Source organism: Enhydra lutris, unplaced genomic scaffold (assembly GCF_002288905.1).
Source record: "Enhydra lutris kenyoni isolate GAN:26980312 unplaced genomic scaffold, ASM228890v2 scaffoldscaffold17, whole genome shotgun sequence".
Lineage (NCBI taxonomy): Eukaryota > Metazoa > Chordata > Mammalia > Carnivora > Mustelidae > Enhydra > Enhydra lutris.
In genome coordinates, this window is record NW_019154101.1 from 48565490 (window position 1) to 48583967 (window position 18478).

The 18478-nt window shown below is 33.5% G+C and overlaps 1 protein-coding gene across 3 annotated transcripts in view; it reads right to left on the reverse strand.

The window, feature by feature from the left end:
- Positions 1 to 1204: 1204 nt before the first annotated feature.
- LOC111147784 (inhibitor of Bruton tyrosine kinase) overlaps positions 1205 to 18478 on the reverse strand; it is a 77346-nt gene continuing 60072 nt past the window's right edge. For all 3 annotated transcript variants that reach the window (XM_022504014.1, XM_022504013.1, XM_022504012.1), the window contains exons 25-28: positions 16303 to 16449; positions 5226 to 5297; positions 4689 to 4821; positions 1205 to 3630 (exon numbers count right to left, since the gene is read on the reverse strand). In XM_022504014.1, coding sequence (XP_022359722.1) covers positions 3499 to 3630; positions 4689 to 4821; positions 5226 to 5297; positions 16303 to 16449 — 484 coding nt within the window. In that variant the 3' untranslated portion in view covers positions 1205 to 3498. The remainder of the gene's footprint in view (positions 3631 to 4688; positions 4822 to 5225; positions 5298 to 16302; positions 16450 to 18478) is intronic.

Sequence of the window (18478 nt, forward strand, 5' to 3'; positions counted from 1 at the left end):
GCACCAGGCAGATGGAAAAAGGGTTAGCAGCTAAGGGACTAAAGAAGTGGTTCTTAACCATGTTCTCAAACTTTCAGGAGTCAGATCCAAACCATTTTCATAACTTGTCTTATCTCAGCCTCTCAAGTTTCCAGATACTGTATGACAAATGACACTGCAACAGACTGAATGTAGAAGCAGCTAGGAGAATCCAGGAGTCCTCTATTAACCCAGACAGCCAAGACCTAAACCTGAAATACTGAGTCATATGTTTTTATATTTATATTTATTTTGTATTTATTTTTATATTTATTTTGTATTTGTATTTTTATATATAAAAATATAAAATGATCCCAATCTTAATTTTGCTTTGTAAAATAGTTACATTTTTATTAAAAATGTTATTTAACATATGGTTATGATTTTTAAAGGAATTGAATTTTTACATTTCTAATTTTGAATACATTAAATACAAATAGATGTAACACATATAAACAAAAGCTCTCTAGAGTTTTCAGTAATATTTTATCAGTATAAACCTTTTGTACTGAGACCAAAAGGTCTAAGAATTTTTGGAAAGAAAAAAAGAACATAAAACACAGTAGTAGTAATGGAAATGAGTGAAATGAATAATGAAATGGAAAAAATGATAGGAGTTGAACAACCAATAAATGTCGGGGGGGGGGGGGGAAAATGGGGAAAGAGATAAAGTAGAATCCAAAAGTTCAGCCCAAATGACTTGTAAGAATGACAAAATAAGAGATAAGGAAATAAAGATCAGGAAGTTTGGGGTATCAAGAATTCAGTTTTGACACAGATGAAATGGCAGCCAAGCAGAGAGACAAGTAAAGACAGCCAAGTAGAGCGACATTAAAAAAATAAAATCCATAAAGACTAAGATACAGTTTGATGGTTATGTGTGTAGGAAAGACCAGGTTTTTCTGGTATCTGAACATAACTGAGCATCACTTCAAGCAAAAAAGATACACATAAGCAGTACCTGGATCACTTGTTCTCAATTCTTTGGTAGAAGGTTGTTTTAGTTTCATCTGAAAAGCTCTCTTAAACAGACAATTCTGAAAGCTTCTGGTTACATTTATCTTTTCTAAGTGCTTTTTAGATTTGTTCTCAGTCTTGGTTAAATTGCTAATTTCTAGGAGGCACAGTTCTAGGGGAATCAGACTGAAAAGATAGGCTTCATTCTTAGTCACTTTCTCTGGAGTTCGCTTTTTTTTTTTTTTTAAATAAAATGAAGACAATATGCAAGGTTAATGTATTAGACTTCTTCAGATCTAAAATTTTATGAAATAGCTATTAACACCCTTACCATGCGCAAACACATACACCCAATCTCCAAGAACTATAGAACAAACCTAGATATTGACTAGCAGTATTTCTCAACTGTCTCTGTCATTCCTATATAATATAAAGTAGGAATCTCTTAACTTTGTTTTAAAGTTACCTCTTTTGAACTTTAAGAGAGGTCCGAAATCCTAGTATTTTGTCAAAAAATTTACTTGACTGGCAGACTTGGCAATTTTGCAAGTTTTCAAAATATTCTTATTTTACCACTCTATCTCCATTAACCATCACCTTTCCAGGCTGAAGAGTTCTACGATTGTTTTGGTCAATCTTAAAAACCTCTTCACTCTCTGATCCTTTAAATTGACAATATCCATATTTTCTTCAATTCTGTTAAGTCTTGAAATCAAGGAGATTAAAGATGAATTAAATACTACAGGCAGAATAATATTGTTGTTGGGGGGGAGGGGGACCATCCCTTTCCTGGGCTTTTTGGTGGTAAAGTAGTAGGTTACTATCTTCATGGAACTGTTTATGGAAGTTACAGTGTATAGCATGCTTATCTTTCATTTCACTAGCAAAAGAATTCCTTTTTCCCCCCAATGAAATTTTATGTAACACCTCACTATATAAAATGGGCCAGAAAGTGCAACATTCCGGTGGAGCTTTGTAAATGCCTAAAGACCCACAGACTCAGTTAGCCCTGTCCCTCCTTCAAATCTCATCCAACAAAGGCTTTTTAGGGTGCTTTCCAGGCAACATGGAGTGCACTGTGAAAACCACCACTTTATAGCATCTTTAAATGTTAACGACCCCAATATGCATTAAGAATCAAAGCCTCATATGAAATAAAGCAATTACTTCAGAAGGCCTCTTTCCTGCAACTTCAATAAAACATTACAAAATCCATTTCTTTTCAATTTAGTTAAACATAATATAAAACTTATCATAGATGCATCTTAGGAAAACTGCCTTTTTCAAGCACTGAAGGAATGAACACACAGCATCAATGCAAACAACACCGGCTAGTAATTCCTCCTATGGTAGATGTCAATATAGTACCAAAGACATGTTAACACTAAAATGGATCAAGATTATTTTTTATTGCACATATGCTTACAAATTTGCTGTTTTAGATAGAGCTAAACCTCAAGTATTAAGTTAGTTTCAGACATATTTCCATCACCTGAATTACAGCAGTGAATTGCCTATATGTTCCCCTAGGATTGTTTCAGAAATGAGAACATTAACCTTCTCAATTTGTCTAGTTTACTGGAGCACAGATTTAACATTTGTTTTTAACAAATTTAACCACTCAAAACCAAACATCATACTGTAAAGAAAACAATGCATATGTCTATTCATATAACTCAGGCTCAGAGAACTTCTGATTACATAATATTGTAAAGAGTCTTCAAAACTATTAATTCTTGTATGTATAATTAACCATCTATTTTGGAAAACTTTAATATTTCGAGAAATTGATTTATAATCAGGTTTTTATACGGTCTCCCCTCCCCACCAAACAACAACACACAATGACTCCAAATTTAATAAAGGAACCATTATCTTGGACTAAGCTTCAGAATAGTATTCACATTCTCTTTTCACTGTATTTCATAATTTAATGCAAAATGTGCTGTACAAATTGAAATAATGCAGCATTTGAGCAGTCCACACTTAAAACAGACCTGGAACATTGACGGCCTGATCAAAAGACAAGAATGAAAACAAACTACAACTGCAAACACAAAATTTGGCTATTAATGGATCAGAAGTAATGGCTGATACTCCTATTTTAAGCTCATGAATATATTAAAAAAAAAAGAGTGACAACAGATATTTGGCAATATCTTCTAAATTATTTATCCCAAATTCTCAAATGGAAAGTTATTTTTCATTCCTCACTCTTAAATTTTATACTTCAATCACTCATGTTTTCCTTTTCAGACTATTCAGAAGAAATAATTCTACTTAAACTTTTAACCTAGTGAAGTTTTTCCCCTCACATTTTTACATAAAAAAGTTATTAAATCACAATTCTGTGGCATTTGTTTTTATCATACAAACATTACATACCTAAGCTGCACTAAAGAAATTAGATCCTTTCTCATTCTATCTAGAATGATGTTACCAAATTTGTAAGAACTCTTTTTCCATAGCTCTTCTTTATAACAATCATGACTGATGAAAAATGCATTTCATCTCCAGAGCAAATTAGCATCCATGCTTATTCCACATAGGTACTGCTAGTGGTCCCTGTGGTGTCCTTTCAACAATGACAAACTCATCAGGGTTGCCAAATGCCTCATAAAAAACCAATAAATCTTGTATCGCACGCTCTTCAATCTGAAAAAAGGGTGAAAAAAAAAACTTGCTTTAATCTTTCAGCAGGATTATATTAGCTTTTAAATTTCCTTTTGTGGAAGTACCACTTTCTATGAATACAATGCAGCAGAACTAAATTAGGTATCCTGCTATTCCCTTTGCAAGTAGAAGGCTTAAAGCCTAAAGAAGAATAATCAGATACCCACCCGCCCTTGAATTTTAATCTCAAGCAGAAAGGAAAAAAAACCCTGAAAATAGTTGTTGGAATCCATTCATTCCAATAATTTCAGTGAGATACTTTCTGCTTCCAAGTCTCCTAACTCTTTAGGACAACTATGGGTCTTATCTGTTTCCAACCCTGGCTCCCTGGTCTTTCAACTAAATCTGTGGAATTTTAATATCCCTCTAATAATTTCTCTTTTCCATAAGTTAGCCAAAGTTGGTATCTGTGGCTTACAACCTAAGAACACTTACTGATCCATAAGTACTAGATAATGCCAAGTTCATTACTGATCACTTCCATATATATATATATATATATATATATATGAAATATATTTATAAAATAAAATATATATACTATATATATAGTATATATAATTTTATTAATTTATTATTATTATTATTATTTTTTAGAGAGCATGCATGAGTGTGGCAGGAGGGGGAGAGGGAGAGAGAGAATCTTAAGCAAGCTCCACTACCCAGTGTGGAGCCAGAAAAGGGGTTTGATTTCATGACCCTGAGATTATGACTTGAGCCGAAACCAAGAGTCACATGCTTAATAGACTGAGCCACCCAGGTGCCCTATTGATCACTTTAAAAAAAAACTAAAACAGTCCAAAGCATCACTAGTGCTAAAAAAAAAAAAAAAAAAAAAAAAAAGTTACCCCGTGACAATTTCTTTGTTCTAAATTAATTATCCTGAATTCCTTCAATTAATACTATTGAGTCCCTTAGTTTTATATTACATTTTAACATGATAAATATATGTACCTTTGTGATGAAAACAAACAATTTTCTCAAGATGAAATGTAATGTAGTCCTTCTCTAAATTAAATCCATAAAGGCACACTACCTACCTGAATCAAAGCCAAGGGTTTTTCTCGACTTCTGATAAGAGCTGCTTCCTGCTGTAGTTCTTCTTCTACAATAGATGCAAAAGTGACTGGGGCTACCATGGAAGGAGCAGTCAATGAAGAAGACAGCCAGGGACTAAAAGAATAGTAACAATAAGTTCTCATTCATCATCGCAAATTTTTGCATATAAATTCTCCTCTGAAATATTAAACAGTGTTACATTTTTTTCTCAGTGACCTACTATGAAGGGACTTGGAAGCTTTTGCATTCTCTTTACAGAATGGTGAGGTGAGAAAGAGAAGCAAGGAGAATTAATATTTTATTTGGATCAGTGCTGTAGAGAAAACTTTAGGAAACACCAAAAGGCTGTATGGAACAGAAATGATATAACCAAACAGAAAGGTAACTCAAACTATGGAGTAGACAGTAGTCAGAAAACTCATTCTATTCAGTATACTACTCCCAATTTTTAGTATTATCTTTCACTACTAAACAATAGCTTAGCTTTGGAGGCTCCAAAGCTAATCAATTAGCCTTACTTGTGACTGTCTAGAAGTGGTAAATCTGAAATATGGTTGCCTTCTGGTCCTGGGGTACCATGAGTGGAGCATCTGCAAAACAAATGCCAAAACTGGAGGTTAAAACTTCTACTAATATTAGTAAAATTGTTTACTAATAGAAATACAGAGGAAGAATTACAAGTCCTGACTCAGGATTCAAGCTAATGAGTGGAAGTCAGACTTACCTTTAAAATTATAAGTAAAAAAAAAAATCTACAGGGGTGCCTGGGTGGCTCAGTCAATTAACCGTTTGCCTTCAGCTCGGGTCATGACCTAAGTGTTCTGGGATCAAGCCCAGCATCCAGGCTCCCTCTCTCAAATAAATAAAAACCGTTAAAAAAGAATCTACAGGTAGTTATAAAATCCTGTGTATAAAATACCAGAGAGGAAGATGTTGCAAGAAATGGTCTATTTTTTCTAATAATATTCATACAACCATTTACTATTATCAAACACACATTAGGAAATATGGAAGACTTTGTTAATAAAGTTTTACATTAATAATAGTTTATGAATAAAAATGAAAAAATTAGCACTAAGGTTCAAAATACATAGACACCAGATAATTAGCCAAACTGTATGAACAACTAATAGAGTAAATACTTTAATAAGCCAGGCATTATAGGATGGAAACATATATGATTTCTATGTTCTACGAACTCACAAAATGAGTAAACAATATATAAAATGATATATAGCAGAAAATAATTTAGACTCTATCTAACAAGGATTATGAAAATAAAAAAAAGATTTGGTATTTGAGAGGGCCTCATGGAAAAGACAATAAAAGAGGTATAGGATGAGGCGGTAGAAGTTTTCCTGTAAGGGAAAAAAAATTAACAAAGGTACTACAGAGACTGGCCTAATTATGGAATTTTATAGCTAGAAAGGTACCTAGAGTTTATCAGGATTAATCAAATGCCCTCTTTCAGGAATGAGCAAATTTAGGCCTAAGCAGGTTTAATACAAAGTCAGAGAATGAACAAACAGGGTCTAAAATATTGACTTCCTGATTTATTTATGGATCATTTGTACAGTTGTTAGGTATGTGTAGCACTATGGTGCTGAAAATCAGGCTGATAAAAACTCAGTCCCTTCAGGAGGGAAAACTGAAGGGGGAGAAATCAGAGAGAGAGATGAACCATGAGAGACTATTATGGACTCCAGGAAACAAACTGAGGGTCTGAGAGAGGAGGGGGGTGGGAGGGATGGGGTAACCAGATGATGGGTATTGAGGAGGGCATATGCTGGGTACTGAGGTGGGCACATGTTGTGATGAGCACTGGGTGTTATATGCAAGCAATGAATCATTGAACACTATGTCAAAAACTAATACTATCTAGTGGCTAACTGAAGATACAAACAAAAACAAAAACAAAAACCTCAATCCCTTTCCCTCTAAAAACTCTGAGAGGAAAGATTTAAAAATCTATTTGTAGGGGTGCCTGGGTGGCTCAGTGGGTTAAAGCCTCTGCCTTTGGCTCAGGTCATGATCTCAGGGTCCTGGGATCAAGTCCAGCATTGGGCTCTCTGCTGGGTGGGAGCCTGCTTCCCTCTCTCTCTCTCTGCCTGCCTCTCTGCCTACTTACAATCTGTCAAATAAATAAAATCTTTTTAAAAATCTATACACAATGATAAAACAATATGAGATAAAACAACCGATACTTGTACCAATTTGCACAAAGTAGTATGGATTCATAGGAGAAACTGACATGAGCTGAGGACAGTGGCACTGAAGTAGGGTTTTTGGCTATAAAATATATGGAATGGTAAAAGACTTTGGTAACTTAAGTAAAGATATTAATAGCATGACAGGATTAGAGTTTGGAAGAGATTAAAAGAGAACTAAAGTTAAAATGAACCATGAGTGCCAGAGTACAAAATGCACTGAAAGCTAAAACATTTAGACCTGATGTATGGGCAAATAAATTCACTGAGAGTATTTTCAAATATTTTATCTCACTTAATCTTTGCAATACTCTATAAAGAAAACATGTATTATTTCTATTACAGTGATTAGGGAATTCAAACTCAAAGAATATTATATATAATTGTCTGATTCACAGGTTGGGAAGTAACAGAAGCAGAACATGAAGCAGATCTTTTTCACTCAGAGTACAGTATGTTTTCCATTATCATAAACCTGCCTTTATTTCTATAATTTCCCTTAGTTTAGAATCCATTCCACTACAAATGTCTTCTTATTCTTTAAGGACTGGCTCAAATACCACCTTCTCTCTACTCCTACAGAACTTTCAACTACTATTACAGAGCTTCCCACACTGTGTTGCTTTTGTTTTCACATCTGTCTTAACTGCTAGACTAGTCTCTCAAGGTACAGAACTGTGCCTCACTAGTGTGTCGAACAGAATACCTGGAACACAGTTGTTTGTAAAAACAGAATTAAAGAATAAATAACAGATTAAGAAAGCCAGAGAACTTTAAGTATGAAATGAAAACAGGTTTTTTTTTTTTTAAAGTTCCTAATTCCTTTGAATTATGGATAACTCTTTTCTTCTAGATGGTAGGTACTGAGTGAACTGAAAATAGGTATAGTTATAGGTTCTTAGTTTTAAGCTCTAGGACTTGAAATCTATAGGATGCTTGACCTATGATAATCAAAATAAGAGAAATCTCCAAGATGAAGTTAAAAAACGTCTAACCAGGAGAAAAATGAAGCTAAGAAAATGAATTAGAAAGCTACTGGAATAAATGTTACAAGATGATGAGTATCTAGACTAGAATAGCTACAGAATGAATGAAAAAAATTCTACATTCTGATGGAATAGAGTGCTACTTTAGTGACTAAATGCAAATTCCATGGTTAAGTTCCTTGAAAAGACCTTGAAGGAAGGAAAGAAGGAGAGAGAGACAGAAAGAAGGAAAGAAAGGAAAAAAGAAAGAAAAGAAAGGTCCTAAAGTCAGTCCAAGATTAGAGATTAGAGGTCTTCTGGGGCACTAAAGCATAACATGGAATAAACACAGATAATGACTTGAGTGCTATTCAAAAATCCCTCCAGTGTCTATGATTGGCTAAAAGTGTTTGACACTTTCAATGAAATGGAAAAATATTGTAGAATCCATTATTATTTAATTAAGAAGAGCAGTTACAAGCTGTCTGTGAAAAATGGTATGGTACTGGCTAAAACAAATTGAATATCAGGACTAAAATATCTTATTTAGGTCTTGTTAAATCAAACTTAAGCAATCAGAGCTTAAGTATAACAACTGACCTGTATAACATTTTATAATTTATAAAGTACTTCCATATGCATTAACAGATATTAAGCCTTATAATAAACCTGTATGATATTATTCTTATTTCAGATGTGATTAATCTTATTCAGAAAGGTTCACAGAGGGCTACTGTGTTAGACTGAAACTCAAATCTGTTTTCTAACATTGTAATCCCAGAATTCTTTCCATTACTGATTTTTTCAGTGGCTAATCTCATTAGCTATAAATTTACCCAAACAACTGAAAGTTCATGAAAATTTCATCTTAGAATGAAGCAAAACTATTAGAGCTTTGATTAAACAAATATCAAAAACATGATAAGCTTTCAGATAATAAATACAGCATTGTTAAGCTGTAGGTATTTGCAACACAGAAACAGACATCTCAATAGACAATCTGTATAAAATTTAGCCTTCTGAAAATAAAAGCAACATTAAAAGGCTGGCTAAAATAAAATCTACTTTCAGGGATTTTTGTTCAAACTGAACAACACTAATCTTACCAAATTTAGACTTTGAGAATAACTAAATTACTTCTTACTCATACCACTGACTTATAATTTTTTAAAGGAATTCTGTATTAGCTTAATTACAAAGATTTTTGTTTAGAGCTGACAGAATAACTTTTGCCTCGCAAGTAGCTTTCCTTACCAATAAGAAACACAAGATCATTTTCTGCCCAGAATTACATAAAGGGATGCTTAAGTGGAAGGAAAATGAAAGAAAACACATGAAAATGAAAAAGAACATATAAGTAACAATAAACACATAAATTCCACAAATCCCTCTTTTCTGCATTTTAACATCCCCAAATAACATTGCCATTCCTGGATTTCCCTAGCCTTGGCGGGGGTGGGGGGAGGGGGTGGGGGGGTGAAGGGAATCGTATTTTCTACATTTAAAACAAGAATACATGATTTGAGGAATTTCCTAAGATGAACTCCATTATACTTGCCACACAAATTCCCTAAAGGAACATACCATTTGTCTTTCAGCTATAATTCTCACTATTACCTCTATTTACACCATCTCTATTACACTTCTGCTCTCTTAAAAATCCCCTTCTGTGTTCAAAAGCTTGTGGCAATAGATCAATATTTTTTTACATTATTCATTATGGCCATACATATAATGATCAAATATTTGGCACTGAATAAGAAAAGTGTTTATGAACTATTACTCAAGCCCTTCTTCAGTTGGGTTTTTCTTGATAATTCTAACCCATAGTCATTTTTTCCCCTCTCACCACTCACTTGGCACTTAAACCATATACTGCTTGTGACTTAATACTGTTATATTGTATTCCAATTTCATTCTTGACCTTTCATTTACCTTTCATGTGTGCACATTTAGACTTACCAACTAGATATTTCAAACATTTAATAGACTAGGCCTATATTTAACACTTGCTATGTATACACCTAATAGAGGCACACAGAATGTTGTTCATATATAATTTGGTGAATTAATATTTACTTTGTTTCATTATTTCTTTTTTAAAAAGCTCACTTATGATTTCACATTTTCTATAATGAAATTAAAAAATGAAAGTCAAGCAATTTCCCTTCTCAGTGATCATATGATATTATATAGTGATCAGTGATAATATACAGCTATTTAAAACATTAACTTCCACTTACCAAACAGACAAGCTATGGATGGCATGACACCATTATACACTCCTATATAATACTCTTGTATTATAGTATATACTGTTATAATACTCCTGTAGAATACTGTATACTATTATACACTCCTTTACAATTTCCAAACCCATATAATAGCAGAATCCACTTTTCACAATTAAGAGCCTTGATGTTATAGCACACTCTAGTGATCAACTATGAAACCACAGATATTCAATATTTTAAGACAGACTTATCCAAAGAAAATAAGAAATTTCAATCTATAGTGTTAATCTTTAAAATGTAAAAATATTAAAATGAACTTAATGCTCATAACTTACAATTTACACACCAAAGGCATACAGTATAACTTACTCGTTAGAAACAAATGTTACCTGAAACAGCTACAATTTTACCTCAACTTATTCATCTTGTTCTCATTGAGCTCTATTACATGCTAGAAAATATTCTAAGCATTGGTAATTCAGTGAGGAGCAGAGATCAATCTCTCATTGAGATGACTCTCCTATGCTTTCATTGACCATATAGTTAGATATACAGACATTAAAATACTTATAGTTGAAAACATTAAACAAAGAATCACACTAATAACTGTGAAAAGTGTGATGAGTGAGAAGTGCTATGGGAACATATCATAAAATACTGACCCAGTAAGGGAAGTCTGACTTCTCCAAAGAATATAACTGAATAGAGACTGAAAGAATCAGAGTCAACTAGTTAAAGGGTAGTGGCAAGAAGTAAATGGTATTTGAGAAACTGAGAGAAGAACAAGATAGAGAAAATCCAGAGATGTTAAAAGAGAAAGATAAGAGGTTGGAAGAAAATAGACTATGAAGGCCTTAAAGCCCAGATAAGAATTCTAGCTTTTACCCTAAGAGCAGTAAGATCTGCCATTTCAAAAAAGAATAAAACTGCTTCAATATACTGGAGGAGAGGAAGATAGGTTATGGCAAGACCAGTTAGGAGGCTACTCAAAGTGGCCCAGGTGAAAGATCATAGTAATCTGAATGAAAGTAAAAACAGTGGAGATACAATTTAATGTATGATTTAAGGAATATTTAAGAGTTAAAACTGGAGTGTCCTGATGATAGACTGAATATTGGAAGGAAGGAAGACGGAATAGTAAAGACCTGACATTTAACAAGGAAGAAAATTCAGGAAGAATGGATTTTTTTTAAAGAGAACTTTTATCTTTATTTTAAACTAAGCATTATGATACACTTTTTTGTTTCCAACTAACCATAAAATATTCCATTCCTCTCATGAAGAACTGGACTTCATACATGCATTTTTAAATTGAAGTAGAATTAACATAATGTCATATTTGTTTTAGGTGTACAAGAGTGATTAACAATTCTATATATTATGCTATGCTTAACCACAAGTGTAGTCACCATCTATTGCCATACAACATTATTACTTTTTATTGACTATATTCCCTATGGTGTACTTTTCATCCCCATGACTTATTTATAATGGGAAGTTTGTATCTCTTAATCCCCTTCATCTATTTTGCCCATGCTCCCAACCCCCTCCCTTCTGGCACCAACAAACCCATTTATAGACATGAATGTTTTGCTTATTTCTTTTGTTTTGTTAGACTCCACTTAGAAGTGAAATTATATGGTATTTGTCTTTCTCTGTCTGACTTATTTCACTTAGCATAGTACCCTCTAGATCCATCCACGCTCTCACAAATGACAAGATCTAATTCTTCTTTATGACTAAGTAATAGTCCATCACACACACACACACACACACACACACACAATCTTCTCTATCCATTTATCAATTGATGGACACTTGGGTTGCTTCCATATCTTGGCTATTGTAAAAAAAAAATGCAATAAATACAGGGGTACATGTAACTTTTTGAATTCATGTTTTTGTTTTCTTTGGGTAAATCAGGAAGAATTTTGGAAGAAAAATCAGGAAGAATGGGCTGCTTTGTAATTTTGATTTTATGAAAGGGGTTTGAGGAAAACACCGTTTGGTTTTAGACAAAGTTAAAATATTTCTGAACATCCAAGTAGGATGGAGTTATGAAGAAGAAAGCTGAATAAGTCTGAAGCTCAGATGACAGTTGTGAGCAGGCAATATGATTTTTGAGTCTTTAGTGTATAGCTGATAACTGAAAATAGAAGCTCATGAAATGGTGGAGAAAGAATGAGAATGAAATGAGAATATGACCTGTAATTGAACTTTAAATAGAATGAGTCATATAAAAAGTTCATGTTTTTGGCAATATGGAGGTCACTGCTGAACTTAATCTGAACCGCTTCAGTTTAGTAATGGGAGACTGGAAGCCAGACTGAATTAAGAAGTGACTGGGAGCTGACAGCTCTTTTGAGAAATCTGTCTGTGAAGGGATTAGGGGATTGGTAATGATAGGACAACTGTTAGAAGAAAGTGTGGGGGATGACTGAGGGATTCATTACCTCATCCAGCCCACATGAGAGAGATCTAATAAGCGTGTATATAACCAGATGGGAGGTATCTACCTAAAAGGACAAAGCTGAATATCCACAAGAAAAGAGAGGGATAGTTAACAGCTTAAGGCTTTTAAAGTGGAAAGGAGTGAAGATACCAGCACAGGTATAAATATTAACCATACATAGGAAAAATAACTCTTTGAGTGCAAAATAAGAAAGGAAAAAAATGAATAAAAATAGAGGCAGACTTAATGTGTTTCACAGTAAGAAAATAGGGAAGTTACACGTCTTCTATTTAAATGCCTGGTCTACACCACTCATCACACAACTTACAAAAACCAGTAGTAATCTTATGTTTCTCTAATATCAATAAAAAGACTATACTGTATTCAATTTTTAAAAATATTGTGATAGATGCACGATCATTACAGTGTGTGACAACCAATTTTTTTTTAAATTTCTAAAAAATTTTGGAATCAAAATATGTAATGAGATATACAGATAATGACTTTTTAAAACATTTGTTTAGAATTATGTACCTAATAGATACATTTATGAAATAAATATATAAACATAAATCCAAGTGTATGGGTACAGTGGCACTCAAATGTAGTTGAAAATAAACATTTTTACTCTGAGAATTTAATAACACTTAAAAGCCTACCTATCATTTAGGAATGGAATAAAATGCCCCTCACTCAACATCTTTTAAGAATACAACTTACAAAATACTGAATAGCTCTACATTGTTTAGTTCAGTCATTTTCAGTGTATCATAAAATGTTCACCAAACTTTGTTAGTATTTTTCTGAAATACATTTTGATACTAATAAAAAAATATGCACTCAAATATTTTTTTTTCCAAATACTTTTAATACATTAAAGATCACTGACATGTTAACTTCTGTTGCCAGGTTAATTCATTTCTATACCAATTCAAGAAGAAAATTTCTTCCGCCATCTCTGCTTAAATGAAGTATGCTCTTAGAGAATCTTACACCATTTATAAATTTCAGTCAGAATTTTCTTAATATCAGACAAATGCTGAAATAAAAGTTGAGGTTGATACAATTTTTCATTATATTTTATACACTTAATTACAAGTGTGAGGTTTCTCTTTTGGACTGTGTTCTCTACAGGCAGGGGCTAAATTAATTTTATCACTGTAACTCTAAATACTTGTTAATTTTAAAACTACAAATGTCTTAAATCACAACCAATTCTGTATTTATGACCCTAACAAACCAGCCTTAATATTCTCACTTTTTCATAAGTAAACATATAAAAAGTTTATTTTATATGTTAGAATTACATTTAAGATTTTTGTAGTGTTCCACTAATAAAAGTTTTCAAAAACATAGGGAGATAGACAAAATGATTTCTTCAGATTCTTTCTGATCTCTGATTTTCCATATCATTTAAGTAAATGGCTCAAGATCTTTGGTCCCAAATGTACATTATAATAAGGCATGCGGTCACAATATCAACAATGAAAATGTTTAAAGAGTTCATCTAAACCAGTAATTTCCAATGTTGTTAGAAGACTTTGATAGTTCCTCCGGAGTTGCTTACAAGGCAGATATGATAAGGTTGAACTATAGTATTGTTCCCAGACCCCTCTTCTTAATTCAATAAGAGAAATTTATATTAACCTATTTGATAATACTGGAATTAGACATAAGATTTCACATTAAAAATGGCTTAGAGGAAAAAGGCCTAACAAATAGTGTTTAAAAAGCTTTATCATTATGTAAAATATTAATCTGGTCACAGTATGACGTTCTTAATTACATTTTTGTTTTGTCTAAAATACTTTAAGGAATAATATCTTTGGGAGACGTTATATTAGCAGAAAGAAGAAAAAAAAATTCCATTTAGTCAACCAACTTGAAACACGGTTTTTTCTTCCAACACTGGACTATCTAATGCTCCAAGAATGTTCTTTTTTGAACAATGATTAAGAGAATTTACATACCATGGCAGAAAAGCTATTTTTATTAGAAAATTGCTTTTTAAATTATGATTAGATTTTCATGTTCCATGTAGTCATTTAAAATATGAAACATCTTTTAGGGGCGCCTGGGTGGCTCAGTGGGTTAAGCCTCTGCCTTCAGCTAAGGTCATGATCTCAGGATACTGGGATCAAGACCCACATTGGACTCTCCGCTCAGCAGGGAGCCTGCTTCCCCCTCTCTCTCTGCCTGCCTCTCTGCCTACTTGTAATCTCTCTCTGCCAAGTAAATAAATAAAATCTTTTTTAAAAGAATAGGGGGGCCTGGGTGGCTCAGTGGGTTAAAGCCTCTGCTTTCGGCTTGGGTCATGATCCCAGAGTCCTGGGATCGAACCCCACATCAGGCTCTCTGCTCTGCGGAGAGCCTGCTTCCTCCTCTCTCTCCCTGCCTGCCTCTCTGCCTACTTGTGATCTCCATCTGTCAAATAAATAAATAAAACCTTTAAAAATTTTAAAATAAATAAATAAATAAAAGAATGAATAAATAAATTAAATATGAAGCATCTTTTTTTTTAAAGATTTTATTTATTTATTTGACAGACAGAAATCACAAGTAGGCAGGGAGGCAGGCAGAGAGAGAGGGGGAAGCAGGCTCCCTGCTGAGCAGAGAGCCCAATGCGGGGCTCGATCCCAGGACCCTGAGATCATGACCTGAGCTGAAGGCAGAGGCTTTAACCCACTGAGCCACCCAGGCGCCCTATGAAACATCTTTTAAGATACACTGAACTGGGGCGCGTGGGTGGCTCAGTTGTTAAGCGTCTGCCTTCACCTCGGGTCATGATCCCAGGAAGCTGGGATCGAGCCCCGCATCGGGCTCTCTGCTCAGCAGGAAGCCTGCTTCTCCCTCTCCCACTCCCCCTGCTTCTATTCCCTCTCTCGCTGTGTCTCTGTCAAATAAATAAAATTTAAAAAAAAAACACACTGGGGGCGCCTGAGTGGCTCAGTGGGTTAAAGCCTCTGCCTTCAGCTCGGGTCGTGATCCCAGGGTCCTGGGATTGAGCCCCACATAGGGCTCTCTGCTCGGTGGCAGGCCTGCCTCCTTCTCTCTCTCTCTCTCTCTCTCTCTCTGTCTGCTTGTGATCTTTGTCTGTCAAAAAACAACAACAACAACAACAAAAACCACACTGAACTTTAAAAACTAGTATCAAAAATAACTAGAGAAAGAACTGGAAACACCCAAACGTCCATCAACTGATGCAGATATATATAGGTTGCTTTATGACAATGAAATACTACCCAGTAGTAAAATGGAATGAACTAATGATACACATAGCAACTTGGATGAATCAAAAACTATATACTGAGTAAAAGAGAATTTTTAAAAGTACAGATTACATGATCCTACAGGTATAAAACTAGAATATACAACATAGTCTCTACTGACACAAGAGGATTAGCTGCTGCATAGAGAGCAAAATGAGGAAGGGAGAAAGAGATCACCAAGGGGCATGAGGAAAGTTCTGAGAATGATGGTTATATCGTCATTGTCTTGAATATAGCTAGTAATGGTTTCACAAATGCATACATATGCCAAAACATCAAATTGTACACTTAAGGTATATACAGTTTACTGTAAGAAAATTATACCAAAATAAAGCTTCAAAAAGGTAGATGTGCTAATTTTGAATGTAAAAGAATGTGTAAAACTCTGCCTGATAAATTTTTAAAGATTATTTCAGAATGTAAAACCACCACAGAATTTTTTAAGGTAAAAAATTTTTAACTTATTACCTTTCAACTTTTGGAGCCTGGGAATTTTCTATTCCTTTAAAACAAACTTTTTTGACATGATTTCCTGAACTATGGCCAGTAATAGATTTTTTTTCTTCTAAGAAATCCCGGAATGACTTGGATGAAACTGAATGCAGAGAAGATGCCCTGCAAAAAAGAACAAAAATCAGTTAAAACATCCATTTTAAAAGGTCATTGTTAGGAATTACCAGGAGAAAGGGGAGAGAATGTATATAAAAATTTCACAGTGATGATATATAAATTAGTTTTTAATGTGATGTTAGATTCTTGCTGTCAGTCGTGAACTAATCAAAATGATGTGATAAAAAACAATGGAGACCAACACTGAAGATAACCTAGATGCTGAAATTAGCAATGATATTAAAAACAAGTGTTATAACTATGCCCCAGGCAGCAACAAAAAAAAATGCTCAGAATAAATTGAAGAATAAGCTCAGGGAAAAGAAACTATGAAAAAGAACAAAATAGAAATTCAAGAACTTTTAATACAGTATTTAAAAAACAAAATTTACTGGATGGATGTAATAGCCAATTCGAAAAGAGTCAGTAAAACTGAAGATAAATCAACAGAAATTTTTAAAACTAAACAAAGGGAAGAAAAGACTGAAGAAAAATTGTGTCATGGGTACTTATAAGATAATATCAATAGGTCTACCATAAGCGTAACTGGGAGCACTAGAAAGAGAGGTTAGAAATATGGCAGACAAAAATATTTAATGAAACAATAGCCAAGGATTTCCCAAATCTGGTGGAAGATATAAAGATTCAAGAATTTTAGCAAACTCCAAAGAAGATCAATCTAAAGAAAACCATACTTAGATATGTAATAAGCAAGCTGCTAAAAACCAAAGATCAAAAGAAAATCTTGAAAGAAATATAACACAGTATGAAACTCTTAGCTTATTAGAAACAAGGAAAGCCAAAAGACAATGGAACAACATCTTTAATTTGATGAAAGCTAGGAAAAAATGCTATCAATCCAGTATTCTATATCCATCTGAGTGAACCTGGATAAGGATCCTCTCCAAGTCAGGATCAGAAATGACGATAGCCCTGGCTAAACCTTGATTACAGCAGTGTGGGATACTTGAGCCAGGGATACCAATAAGCAATTACTCAGTGAAGACTGACCTAAAGGAACTATAAGACAATAAACTGATTGTTTTAAGCCATTGTTTAGGGATAATCTAAGGATTATCTAAATAATACATTAGTTAGGGTTATCTAACTAATATAAGATACCACTGGAATTAAAAAAATAAAGATTATAATTATTTATATTTACTTTATGTAAATACATTTGATAAAAAACAATTTATTGGGGTGCCTGGGTGGCTCAGTTGGTTAAGCATCCGATTTCAGCTCAGGGCATGATCTCTGTAGTTATGGGGTCAAACTCTGTGCTTAGTATAGTCTGCTTCCCCTCTCTCTCTGCCCCTCCCGCTCAAGCACTTTCTCTCTGAAATAAATAAATATTTTTAAAAAATATTTATCAAAGGTAACAAAAATATGAAATAAAAATATATATAGACCTATCTCTATTTTAAATATTGAATTAATCCCACCATTTTTTTATTGTAGAAATTAACAAGTTGATTCTAAAATTTATATGGGAATATAAAAAACCTAAATTAGCCAAAGTATTCTTAAAGAAATACAAAGTTGGAAGAAGACAGAACAAGTCAAAGTAATCAAGACAGAGGGATATAGACATAAGGATTAACAAACAGATCAGTGGAAAACAATAGTGAGCTCAAATATAGATCCTCATATACACAGTCATTTCAATTTCTTAATTAAATTCCCAAAACAATTCAGTGGTAAAAGTATTTTATCTATAATGAATGATTGATAGAAGAAAAAAACCTTTACTTTTATCTCACATCATATCCCAAAATTAATTCAAGGTGGATCACAGACCTAATGTAAAAACTAAATATCCTAGAAGAAAACAAAACACTCTCTTCATAACTTGGTGTTAAGCAAAGGTTTCTAGGACTTATACAGGAATAAACACCAAATAAATGGTGAATCAGACTTAACCAAAATTAAAATTTCTGATCACAAGACATTAAGAAAATAGAAAATAAAATATTTTTTTTTAAAAAAGGGAAAGAAAAAAGAAAAAAAAATCTGCAAAACACATAGTTGACAA